Below are 13,938 nucleotides of genomic sequence, written 5' to 3'. Positions count from 1 at the left end.
GCGGGGGGTCACTGTGGAGGGGGGGCGCAGGTAGAGAGTGCCCGATAGAGTGAGGTGCCACCCATGCCCAGCTGCAGGGAGTCAGTGGCAGTGCCCCCTCCCGGACTGAGCCCCCACCCGGACCCCCGTCAGCTCTGATGGGCGCGGACGGCAGCGGAGCCCCCCGCCGGAGGGTGCCCGTGGAGCCCAGCCCGCCTTGAAGCCCCCCCCGGCCTGGCATGGAGCGGCCCCGGCCCCTCGGGCTGCTGCTGCTGGGGGTCCTGCTCTGGGCCTCCGTCTGGACCGACGACCCCAGCAAGCTCGTCTCGGACCGCTACGCGGTGTACTGGAACCGCAGCAACCCCAGGTATGTGCGGGGCCCGGGGGGGTGCGGGGCCAGGGGGGAGGGACAGGCTCCCAGGGGTGGAGGGACAGGCTCCCAGGGGTCAGGGGCACGGCGGGAGGGCCCCTGTGTTGCAGGGGGGCTTAGAGAAGTTTCCACAGGTGAGTTCTGGGGGTCACGCAGTCCACCAGAGCTGTAGCCCCCCAGGGTGGTCTGTGCTCGCCATCCCGCCAGCCCTGCTCTGCTCACTGCCAAGACACTCTCAGAGCGGATGGTCACGGGGAATCCTCTCCTCATGGTTGGTGTGCGGCGCTCACGGCCAAGACCGCTGGTTTGCACCATGCTTGTGATCACCGCAGGTTGAGCCCATTGGTTTGCACCCTGCTTGTGATCACTGCAGGTTGAGCCCATTGGTTTGCACCATGCTTGTGATCACCGCAGGTTGAGCCCATTGGTTTGCACCATGCTTGTGATCACCGCAGGTTGAGCCCATTGGTTTGCACCATGCTTGTCATCAACGCATGTTGAGCCCATTGGTTTGCACCATGCTTGTGATCGACGCAGGTTGAGCCCAATTGGTTTGCACCCTGCTTGTGATCACCGCAGGTTGAGCCCAATTGGTTTGCACCATGCTTGTGATCGACGCAGGTTGAGCCCAATTGGTTTGCACCATGCTTGTGATCACCGCAGGTTGAGCCCAATTGGTTTGCACCATGCTTGTGATCGACGCAGGTTGAGCCCAATTGGTTTGCACCATGCTTGTGATCACCGCAGGTTGAGCCCAATTGGTTTGCACCATGCTTGTGATCGACGCAGGTTGAGTCCATTGGTTTGCACCATGCTTGTGATCGACGCAGGTTGAGCCCAATTGGTTTGCACCATGCTTGTGATCACCGCAGGTTGAGTCCATTGGTTTGCACCATGCTTGTGATCACCGCAGGTTGAGCCCAATTGGTTTGCACCATGCTTGTGATCGACGCAGGTTGAGTCCATTGGTTTGCACCATGCTTGTGATCACCGCAGGTTGAGTCCATTGGTTTGCACCATGCTTGTGATCACCGCAGGTTGAGCCCAATTGGTTTGCACCATGCTTGTGATCGACGCAGGTTGAGCCCAATTGGTTTGCACCATGCTTGTGATCGACGCAGGTTGAGTCCATTGGTTTGCACCATGCTTGTGATCAGCGCAGGTTGAGCCCATTGGTTTGCACGATGCTTGTGATCAGCGCAGGTTGAGCCCATTGGTTTGCACCATGCTTGTGATCACCGCAGGTTGAGCCCAATTGGTTTGCACCATGCTTGTGATCGACGCAGGTTGAGCCCAATTGGTTTGCACCATGCTTGTGATCACCGCAGGTTGAGTCCATTGGTTTGCACCATGCTTGCGATCACTGCAGGTGAAGATCGGTGGTTTGCACCATGCTTGTGATCACCGCAGGTTGAGCCCATTGGTTTGCACCATGCTTGTGATCACCGCAGGTTGAGCCCATTGTTTTGCACCATGCTTGTGATCACCGCAAGTTGAGCCCATTGGTTTGCACCATGCTTGTGATCACCGCAGGTTGAGTCCATTGGTTTGCACCATGCTTGTGATCACCGCAGGTTGAGCCCAATTGGTTTGCACCATGCTTGTGATCGACGCAGGTTGAGCCCAATTGGTTTGCACCATGCTTGTGATCACCGCAGGTTGAGTCCATTGGTTTGCACCATGCTTGCGATCACTGCAGGTGAAGATCGGTGGTTTGCACCATGCTTGTGATCACCGCATGTTGAGCCCATTGGTTTGCACCATGCTTGTGATCGACGCAGGTTGAGCCCAATTGGTTTGCACCATGCTTGTGATCGACGCAGGTTGAGCCCAATTGGTTTGCACGATGCTTGTGATCACCGCAGGTTGAGTCCATTGGTTTGCACCATGCTTGCGATCACTGCAGGTGAAGATCGGTGGTTTGCACCATGCTTGTGATCACCGCAGGTTGAGCCCATTGGTTTGCACCATGCTTGTGATCACCGCAGGTTGAGCCCATTGGTTTGCACCATGCTTGTGATCACCGCAGGTTGAGCCCATTGGTTTGCACCATGCTTGTGATCACCGCAGGTTGAGCCCATTGGTTTGCACCATGCTTGTGATCACCGCAAGTTGAGCCCATTGTTTTGCACCATGCTTGTGATCACCGCAAGTTGAGCCCATTGGTTTGCACCATGCTTGTGATCAACGCAAGTTGAGCCCATTGGTTTGCACCATGCTTGTGATCGACGCAGGTTGAGCCCATTGGTTTGCACCATGCTTGTGATCAACGCAAGTTGAGCCCATTGGTTTGCACCATGCTTGTGATCAACGCAAGTTGAGCCCATTGGTTTGCACCATGCTTGTGATCACCGCAGGTTGAGCCCATTGGTTTGCACCCTGCTTGTGATCACCGCAGGTTGAGCCCATTGGTTTGCACCATGCTTGTGATCAGCGCAGGTTGAGCCCATTGGTTTGCACGATGCTTGTGATCAGCGCAGGTTGAGCCCATTGGTTTGCACCATGCTTGTGATCACCGCAGGTTGAGCCCATTGGTTTGCACCATGCTTGTGATCAGCGCAGGTTGAGCCCATTGGTTTGCACCATGCTTGTGATCACCGCAGGTTGAGCCCATTGGTTTGCACCATGCTTGTGATCATCGCAGGTTGAGCCCATTGGTTTGCACCATGCTTGTGATCAGCGCAGGTGAAGATCATGGTGATGATCATCATCTTTGCCATCACAGCCAACCTTGGTGTTTCTCTTGGATGATGATTGTTCTTTCATCATCAAAGTCAGCTCGAGTGTCTGGGGTCGGTTCTGGTAGGTGCCAGCGTAGTCGTCAGTGTGCCAGTGTCCACAGGCCGTGCCACTGCGCCACGTCTTTACCACAGCCTTCTGGTGAGCTGTGTACAGCCCGTGTGGATGGGGAAGGTGTGATCGGACAAGCCGATGGACACCAGCAGTGCCGGCCATGGGCTGGATGTCATCACAATCTTCACCACTGTGGCCGACTTTCTGTTGTGCAGTCTGTGCGGACGAAGCTAGACACTACCCTACCATGCTCTTTTTCTCAGTCAACTTTTTTGTGTTTCGCAATGTTTATTTATTTTGCACTTTTATATAGTGCTACCAATGTGCAATAATGGCCAAACCCATCATCATCAATAAAGTGTGTACATTGATGTCTCTCAATAAAGTCTAGTAATATTGGGAATGACCTACATCATCGATTACTCTTTCGATGAAGAATGGGAGTATTGGCCCTTGGTTATCGATCGCTTCAGTGTGTATGATCTCTCGATGAAGAGTAGGAGTTTTGGCCATCCCCTTCGTCATCGATTGCTTGTGTGTATGATCTCTCGATGAAGACTAGGAGTATTGACCGTGCCCTTCGTCATCGATCGCGTCAGCGTGTATGATCTCTTGATGAAGACTAGGAGTATTGACCGTGCCCTTCGTCATCGATCGCGTCAGTGTGTATGATCTCTTGATGAAGACTAGTAGCTGTAGTGTGTTGGCTGTGTAGTATGAGCGCTTGTATATCAGCTGTAGTGTGTCAGCACTTGTATATCAGTTACAGTGTGTTGGCTGTGGTGTGTCAGCACTTGTATATCAGCTGCAGTGTGTTGGGTGTGTTGTATCAGCGCTTGTATATCAGCTGCAGTGTGTTGGCTGTGGTGTGTCAGCACTTGTATAACAGCTGCAGTGTGTTGGCTGGGGTGTGTCAGCACTTGTATATCAGCTGCAGTGTGTTGGCTGTAGTGTGTTAGCACTTGTATATCAGCTGCAGTGTGTTGGCTGTAGTGTGTTAGCACTTGTATATCAGCTGCAGTGTGTTGGCTGTAGTGTGTTAGCACTTGTATATCAGCTGCAGTGTGTTGGCTGTAGTGTGTTAGCACTTGTATATCAGCTGCAGTGTGTTGGCTGTAGTGTGTTAGCACTTGTATATCAGCTGCAGTGTGTTGGCTGTGGTGTGTCAGCACTTGTATATCAGCTGCAGTGTGTTGGCTGTGGTGTGTCAGCACTTGTATATCAGCTGCAGTGTGTTGGCTGTAGTGTGTTAGCACTTGTATATGTATCAGAGCTTGTATATCAGCTGCAGTGTGTTGGCTGTAGTGTGTCAGCACTTGTATATCAGCTGCAGTGTGTTGGCTGTAGTGTGTTAGCACTTGTATATCAGCTGCAGTGTGTTGGCTGTAGTGTGTTAGCACTTGTATATTTATCAGCGCTTGTATATCAGCTGCAGTGTGTTGGCTGTAGTGTGTCAGCACTTGTATATCAGCTGCAGTGTGTTGGCTGTAGTGTGTCAGCACTTGTATATCAGCTGCAGTGTGTTGGCTGTAGTGTGTTAGCACTTGTATATTTATCAGCGCTTGTATATCAGCTGCAGTGTGTTGGCTGTAGTGTGTCAGCACTTGTATATCAGCTGCAGTGTGTTGGCTGTAGTGTGTTAGCACTTGTATATCAGCTGCAGTGTGTTGGCTGTAGTGTGTTAGCACTTGTATATTTATCAGCGCTTGTATATCAGCTGTAGTGTGTTGGCTGTAGTGTGTTAGCACTAGTATATGTATCAGCGCTTGTATATCGGCTGCAGTGTGTTGGCTGTGTTGTAGCAGCACTTGTATATCAGCTGTATTGTGTTGGCTGTAGTGTGTTAGCACTTGTATATTTATCAGCGCTTGTATATCAGCTGCAGTGTGTTGGCTGTGGTGTGTCAGCACTTGTATATCAGCTGCAGTGTGTTGGCTGTGGTGTATCAGCGCTTGTATATCAGCTGCAGTGTGTTGGCTGTGGTGTGTCAGCACTTGTATATCAGCTGCAGTGTGTTGGCTGTAGTGTGTCAGCACTTGTATATCAGCTGCAGTGTGTTGGCTGTGGTGTGTCAGCACTTGTATATCAGCTGTAGTGTGTCAGCACTTGTATATCAGTTACAGTGTGTTGGCTGTGGTGTGTCAGCGCTTGTATATCAGCTGCAGTGTGTTGGCTGTGTTGTATCAGCGCTTGTATATCAGCTGCAGTGTGTTGGCTGTGTTGTATCAGCGCTTGTATATCAGCTGCAGTGTGTTGGCTGTGTTGTATCAGCGCTTGTATATCAGCTGCAGTGTGTTGGCTGTGTTGTATCAGCGCTTGTATATCAGCTGCAGTGTGTTGGCTGTGTTGTATCAGCGCTTGTATATCAGCTTTAGGGGCAGATTTAGGAAGGCCTTGCGCCGCCGGTGCGTCACTTTTTCCCATGTTAAAAATGACGCACCGGCGGCGCAAGGCCTTCATAAATCTGCCCCTTAGTGTGTTGCCTGTAGTGTGTTAGCACTAGTATATTTATCAGCGCTTGTATATCAGCTGTAGTATGTTGGCTGTAGTGTGTCAGCACTTGTATATCAGCTGCAGTGTGTTGGCTGTAGTGTGTTAGCACTTGTATATCAGCTGCAGTGTGTTGGCTGTAGTGTGTTAGCATTTGTATATTTATCAGCGCTTGTATATCAGCTGCAGTGTGTTGGCTGTAGTGTGTTAGCACTTGTATATTTATCAGCGCTTGTATATCAGCTGCAGTGTGTTGGCTGTAGTGTGTCAGCACTTGTATATCAGCTGCAGTGTGTTGGCTGTAGTGTGTTAGCACTTGTATATCAGCTGCAGTGTGTTGGCTGTAGTGTGTTAGCACTTGTATATTTATCAGCGCTTGTATATCAGCTGCAGTGTGTTGGCTGTAGTGTGTCAGCACTTGCATATCAGCTGCAGTGTGTTGGCTGTAGTGTGTTAGCACTTGTATATCAGCTGCAGTGTGTTGGCTGTAGTGTGTTAGCACTAGTATATGTATCAGCGCTTGTATATCGGCTGCAGTGTGTTGGCTGTGTTGTAGCAGCACTTGTATATCAGCTGTATTGTGTTGGCTGTAGTGTGTTAGCACTTGTATATTTATCAGCGCTTGTATATCAGCTGCAGTGTGTTGGCTGTAGTGTGTTAGCACTTGTATATTTATCAGCGCTTGTATATCAGCTGCAGTGTGTTGGCTGTTGTGTGTCAGCACTTGTATATCAGCTGTAGTGTGTTGGCTGTAGTGTGTCAGCACTTGTATATCAGCTGTAGTGTGTTGGCTGTAGTGTCACTCAGGACACAGATGTGGCAGTAGATAAGACCCGCGCAGCGGTTGATCCGTTACTTGGAGCATCTTTTCTGGTCTCTCCTACTAGACAGCGCTGCAGACTTCCTATTGTGAACTTGGTGGGCTCACAGCCCTCCCATTGGTTGCCTCTGTTGTCAATCTCATTTGCTTCTTGTTCAATGGCTTGCCTTCTCTTCTTGTGTTTGTCCCTCCCTGGAGCCTGCCCTCTTTACCATCCTTTTTGATTGGTTGACTAGTATTCCTCCACTGCTCGCTTTTAAGGAATAACTTTTTTCTTTTTAATTTAGCACTCCATGAAAGCGCATGTGTTTCCCAGCTCTCTTCCTTGTGTGCTTTTCTTCCACCCAATACTTACCCCCCCCCCCAATGTTGTTCTATCCCTGGCCAGCTGCATGCTCGCTCTCCAGCGCCTTTTCTCCCACTCTGCTCTCCAGTTTGCTCTCTCCCTCATGGGTTTCTACTCTATCTATATGTTGCTCTCATGTGTGCTGTTCCCTCTGTTGTGTACTTCTTCTGTCATTGTGCTCTGTGTTGTTCTCTTCATTGTGTCTTCTCTGCTGCCCCCGTGCGCACAAAGCGCTGCCATTTCAAACTTCTCACGCACACATACAAAGCCCTACACAGCACAGGACCAGAATACCGGAACAGCCGAATAATATTCACCAACCCACCAGACACCTACGCTCTGCCACACTCCTACACATTCCACAAAAGCAAAACTGGAGGTCACTCACTCTCGTACATCACCCCCAAGGCCAGGGACGGCCCCCCTCAACACATCAAGGCGGCCTGCTCACTTCTTGAGACTTCCCTCAACACACTTCTTGAGACCTCCCTCAACACATCAGGGCGGCCTGCTCACTTCTTGAGACCTCCCTCACCACATCAGGGCCTCTCCTCACTTCTTGAGACCTCCCTCAACACATCAGGGCGGCCTGCTCACTTCTTGAGACTTCCCTCAACACACTTCTTGAGACCTCCCTCAACACATCAGGGCGGCCTGCTCACTTCTTGAGACCTCCCTCAACACATCAGGGCCTCTCCTCACTTCTTGAGACCTCCCTCAACACGTCAGGGCGGCCTGCTCACTTCTTGAGACCTCCCTCAACACGTCAGGGCGGCCTGCTCACTTCTTGAGACCTCCCTCAACACATCAGGGCGGCCTCCTCTTCTTGAGACCTCCCTCAACGCATCAGGGCGGCCTGCTCACTTCTTGAGACCTCCCTCAACACATCAGGGCGGCCTGCTCACTTCTTGAGACCTCCCTCAACACATCAGGGCGGCCTGCTCACTTCTTGAGACCTCCCTCAACACATCAGGGCGGCCTGCTCACTTCTTGAGACCCCCCTCAACACATCAGGGCGGCCTCCTCACTTCTTGAGACTCCCCTCAACACGTCAGGGCGGCATGCTCACTTCTTGAGACCTCCCTCAACACATCAGGGCGGCCTGCTCACTTCTTGAGACCCCCCCTCAACACATCAGGGCGGCCTCCTCTTCTTGAGACCTCCCTCAACACATCAGGGCGGCCTGCTCACTTCTTGAGACCTCCCTCAACACGTCAGGGCGGCCTGCTCACTTCTTGAGACCTCCCTCAACACATCAGGGCGGCCTGCTCACTTCTTGAGACCTCCCTCAACTCATCAGGGCGGCCTGCTCACTTCTTGAGACCTCCCTCCACACATCAGGGCGGCCTGCTCACTTCTTGAGACCTCCCTACACACATCAGGGCGGCCTGCTCACTTCTTGAGACCTCCCTCAACACATCAGGGCGGCCTGCTCACTTCTTGAGACCTCCCTCAACACATCAGGGCGGCCTGCTCACTTCTTGAGACCTCCCTACACACATCAGGGCGGCCTCCTCACATCTTGAGACCTCCCTCAACACATCAGGGCGGCCTGCTCACTTCTTGAGACCTCCCTACACACATCAGGGCGGCCTCCTCACATCTTGAGACCTCCCTCAACACATCAGGGCGGCCAGCTTGTTTCTTGAGACCTACCTCAACACATCAGGGCGGCCTCCTCACTTCTTGAGACCTCCCTCAACACATCAGGGCGGCCTGCTCACTTCTTGAGACCTCCCTCAACACATCAGGGCGGCCTCCTCACTTCTTGAGACCTCCCTCAACACATCAGGGCGGCCTGCTCACTTCTTGAGACCTCCCTCAACACATCAGGGCGGCCTCCTCACTTCTTGAGACCTCCCTCATCACATCAGGGCGGCCTGCTCACTTCTTGAGACCTCCCTCAACACATCAGGGCGGCCTGCTCACTTCTTGAGACCTCCCTCAACACATCAGGGCGGCCTGCTCACTTCTTGAGACCTCCCTCAACACATCAGGGCGGCCTGCTCACTTCTTGAGACCTCCCTCAACACATCAGGGCGGCCTGTTCACTTCTTGAGACCTCCCTCAACACATCAGGGCGGCCTGCTCACTTCTTGAGACCTCCCTCAACACGTCAGGGCGGCCTGCTCACTTCTTGAGACCTCCCTCAACACATCAGGGCGGCCTCCTCTTCTTCAGACCTCCCTCAACACATCAGGGCGGCCTCCTCTTCTTGAGACCTCCCTCAACACATCAGGGCGGCCTGCTCACTTCTTGAGACCTCCCTCAACACATCAGGGCGGCCTCCTCACTTCTTGAGACCTCCCTCAACACATCAGGGCGGCCTGCTCACTTCTTGAGACCTCCCTCAACACATCAGGGCGGCCTGCTCACTTCTTGAGACCTCCCTCAACACGTCAGGGTGGCCTGCTCACTTCTTGAGACCTCCCTCAACACATCAGGGCGGCCTCCTCTTGTTGAGACCTCCCTCAACACATCAGGGCGGCCTCCTCTTCTTGAGACCTCCCTCAACACATCAGGGCGGCCTGCTCACTTCTTGAGTTCCGCAGGAATCTAAAGACTTGGCTCTTCGTATCAGCACCTCGGAGACCACATACCTACACACCCGTGCGCTATACAAATCAACATAACATAACATTGCTCTTGCCCTCGTGTTCTGCTTTTCCTCTCCTTCCCACACCCTCTTCCCCGCTAACTCCTCCATCACCCCCTGCCCACAGTTCTGGTGGACCTGTCCAGCGGACCTCGTCTCCTCCCTGCATCCTCTATCTGTAAACATGAAGGGGCTTATTTACAAGACGCTTGCGTCACTTGTGCGTTAGTTTTAACATGGGAATGGCTCAAGGGGCTTGTAAATAAGCTCCAAACGTCTTTCGCTGTCTGGACCCAGCTGTAATCCACGCCCTTCCCACCTCCAGGCAGTTTGTCTGAGCTTGCAAAGGCAGGATGCCCATAGAGATGCTCTCCCATTGGATTGCTGGTCCATGGTGTTTGAATGGGTCGCCGCTGCTGATTGGGTGAGAAGGGTGTAGAGCTTGGCTTCTGCAGATCTGGCGCCTGCACTCTGGACATGAACCTGTGCGCTGACTATCACCCAACTTCTCGGACTTTTGTAGCGGTACGACGGAATCGCACACCGACTGCTTGTTGGAAGTATCTTAGTGATTTGCTCACCGTCCTAACGAATCTATCCCCTGATGTAATGGATAGATGGAATTAACTCCAAACACTATATTGAGACGAGTTGAAGTAACACTCGCCGCTATTTTAATCTTTACATTTCTCCTGGACCAACTCAATTGAAAGGCGGTTGGATTGTTTTTAAACAGAACTGCTTGTGACGCTCAAGGGAAGTCAGAGTCCTGATGATGACCGTGTTTTTGTACAGTGGTCGAAACGCCGTCGACGCTTATGTGGCTAAAAATTAGAGGAGGGCACATTATCTTCGTATATGTTGTTCCTTTATTGTAACATGTATTTCTTCCTTTGCCACCTGTCTGGTTTGTGATATGTATTGTTTGTATACCAGCACTTTGTCTTGAGCGTAATTGTCTTAACTGTAATTGTCTTAACTGATTTTACTATATGTAATATATAACCCATCATTTTTGATATATAAAACTTTTTTCATTTTTGCACAATTGTTTGATTTGGGATTGGGATTTATGTCATGAATATTCCCAGTCGGCATGTCCTAAATATCTCCAGTCAGCATATTGCGAATATCTCCAGTCAGCATATCGTGAATATCTCCAGTTGGCATATCGTGAATATCTCCAGTCGGCATATCGTGAATATCTCCAGTCGGCATATCGTGAATATCTCCAGTCGGCATATATTAAATATCTCTAGTTGGCATATCGTGAATATCTCCAGTCGGCATATCATGAATATCTCCAGTCGGCATATCATGAATATCTCCAGTCGGCATATTGTGAATATCTCCAGTCGGCAAATCGTGAATATCTCCAGCCGGCATATTCTGAATATCTCTGGTCGGCATATATTAAATATCTCCAGTCAGCATATCGTAAATATCTCTAGTTGGCATATCGTGAATATCTCCAGTCAGCATATCATGAATATCTCCAGTCGGCATATTGTGAATATTCCCAGTCGGCATGTCCTAAATATCTCCAGTCGGCATATTGTGAATATCTCCAGTCAGCATATCTTGAATATCTCCAGTCGGCATATCTTGAATATCTCCAGTTGGCATATTGTAAATATCTCCAGTCGGCATATCGTGAATATCTCCAGTCGGCATATCATGAATATCTCCAGTCGGCATATCGTGAATATCTCCAGTCAGCATATTGTGAATATCTCCAGCCGGCATATTCTGAATATCTCTGGTCGGCATATTGTGAATATCTCCAGTCAGCATATCTTGAATATCTCCAGTCGGCATATTGTGAATATCTCCAGTCGGCATATCGTGAATATCTCCAGTCGGCATATTGTGAATATCTCCAGTCAGCATATCGTGAATATCTCCAGTCGGCATATCGTAAATATCTCCAGTTGGCATATTGTGAATATCTCCACTTGGCATATCGTGAATATCTCCAGTCGGCATATCGTGAATATCTCCAGTCGGCATATCATGAATATCTCCAGTCGGCATATCGTGAATATCTCCAGTCAGCATATCGTGAATATTCCCAGTCGGCATGTCCTAAATATCTCCAGTCAGTATATTGTGAATATCTCCAGTCGGCATATCGTGAATATCTCCAGTCAGCATATTGTGAATATCTCCAGCCGGCATATTCTGAATATCTCTAGTCGGCATATTGTGAATATCTCCAGTTGGCATATCGTGAATATCTCCAGTCGGCATATCATGAATATCTCCAGTCGGCATATCGTGAATATCTCCAGTCAGCATATTGTGAATATCTCCAGCCGGCATATTCTGAATATCTCTAGTCGGCATATTGTGAATATCTCCAGTCAGCATATCGTGAATATTCCCAGTCGGCATGTCCTAAATATCTCCAGTTGTCATATTGTGAATATCTCCAGTCGGCATATCGTGAATATCTCCAGTCGGCATATCGTGAATATCTCCAGTTGGCATATTGTGAATATCTCCAGTCGGCATATCGTGAATATCTCCAGTCGGCATATTCTGAATATCTCCAGCGGCATATTCTGAATAACTCCAGTTGGCATATCGTGAATATCTCCAGTCGGCATATTCTGAATATCTCCAGTCGGCATATCGTGAATATCTCCAGCCTGCATATTCTGAATATCTCCAGCCTGCATATTCTGAATATCTCCAGCCTGCATATTCTGAATATCTCCAGCCTGCATATTCTGAATATCTCCAGCCTGCATATTATAAATATCTCCGGCCGGCATATTCTGAATATCTCCAGTCGGCATATCGTGAATATCTCCAGCCTGCATATTCTGAATATCTCCAGCCTGCATATTCTGAATATCTCCAGCCTGCATATTCTGAATATCTCCAGCCTGCATATTATAAATATCTCCGGCCGGCATACCGTGAATATCTCCAGTCGGCATATCGTGAATATCTCCTGTCAGCATATCGTGAATATCTCCAGTCGGCATATCATGAATATCTCCAGTCGGCATATCGTGAATATCTCCAGTCAGCATATTGTGAATATCTCCAGCCGGCATATTCTGAATATCTCTGGTCGGCATATTGTGAATATCTCCAGTCAGCATATCTTGAATATCTCCAGTCGGCATATTGTGAATATCTCCAGTCGGCATATCGTGAATATCTCCAGTCGGCATATTGTGAATATCTCCAGTCAGCATATCGTGAATATCTCCAGTCGGCATATCGTAAATATCTCCAGTTGGCATATTGTGAATATCTCCAGTCGGCATATCATGAATATCTGAGTCGGCATATCTTGAATATCTCCAGTCAGCATATCGTGAATATTCCCAGTCGGCATGTCCTAAATATCTCCAGTCAGCATATTGTGAATATCTCCAGTCAGCATATCTTGAATATCTCCAGTCGGCATATTGTGAATATCTCCAGTTGGCATATCGTGAATATCTCCAGTCGGCATATCATGAATATCTCCAGTCGGCATATCGTGAATATCTCCAGTCAGCATATTGTGAATATCTCCAGCCGGCATATTCTGAATATCTCTAGTCGGCATATTGTGAATATCTCCAGTCAGCATATTGTGAATATCTCCAGCCGGCATATTCTGAATATCTCCAGTTGGCATATCGTGAATATCTCCAGTCGGCATATCGTGAATATCTCCAGTCGGCATATTCTGAATATCTCCAGCGGCATATTCTGAATAACTCCAGTTGGCATATCGTGAATATCTCCAGTCGGCATATTCTGAATATCTCCAGTCGGCATATCGTGAATATCTCCAGCCTGCATATTCTGAATATCTCCAGCCTGCATATTCTGAATATCCCCAGCCTGCATATTCTGAATATCTCCAGCCTGCATATTCTGAATATCTCCAGCCTGCATATTATAAATATCTCCGGCCGGCATATTCTGAATATCTCCAGTCGGCATATCGTGAATATCTCCAGCCTGCATATTCTGAATATCTCCAGCCTGCATATTCTGAATATCTCCAGCCTGCATATTCTGAATATCTCCAGCCTGCATATTATAAATATCTCCGGCCAGCATATCGTGAATATCTCCAGTCGGCATATCGTGAATATCTCCAGTCGGCATATCGTGAATATCTCCAGTCGGCATATCATGAATATCTCCAGTCGGCATATCGTGAATATCTCCAGTCAGCATATTGTGAATATCTCCAGCCGGCATATTCTGAATATCTCTGGTCGGCATATTGTGAATATCTCCAGTCAGCATATCTTGAATATCTCCAGTCGGCATATTCTGAATATCTCTGGTCGGCATATTGTGAATATCTCCAGTCAGCATATCTTGAATATCTCCAGTCGGCATATTGTGAATATCTCCAGTCGGCATATCGTGAATATCTCCAGTCGGCATATTGTGAATATCTCCAGTCAGCATATCGTGAATATCTCCAGTCGGCATATCATGAATATCTCCAGTCGGCATATCGTGAATATCTCCAGTCAGCATATTGTGAATATCTCCAGCCGGCATATTCTGAATATCTCTGG

At 49.3% G+C, this 13,938-nt stretch overlaps 1 protein-coding gene across 1 annotated transcript in view; it reads left to right on the top strand.

Moving 5' to 3' along the window:
* The first annotated feature begins 218 nt into the window (after window positions 1–218).
* EFNA2 (ephrin A2) overlaps window positions 219–13,938 on the top strand; it is a 155,844-nt gene continuing 142,124 nt past the window's right edge. Inside the window, exon 1 of the mRNA XM_078669582.1 lies at window positions 219–346. Coding sequence (XP_078525708.1) covers window positions 219–346 — 128 coding nt within the window. The remainder of the gene's footprint in view (window positions 347–13,938) is intronic.

Source organism: Lissotriton helveticus, chromosome 12, assembly GCF_964261635.1.
Source record: "Lissotriton helveticus chromosome 12, aLisHel1.1, whole genome shotgun sequence".
NCBI lineage: Eukaryota > Metazoa > Chordata > Amphibia > Caudata > Salamandridae > Lissotriton > Lissotriton helveticus.
Note: the sequence above shows the minus strand (reverse complement) of the source record. Positions and strands in the feature narration are given on the sequence as shown.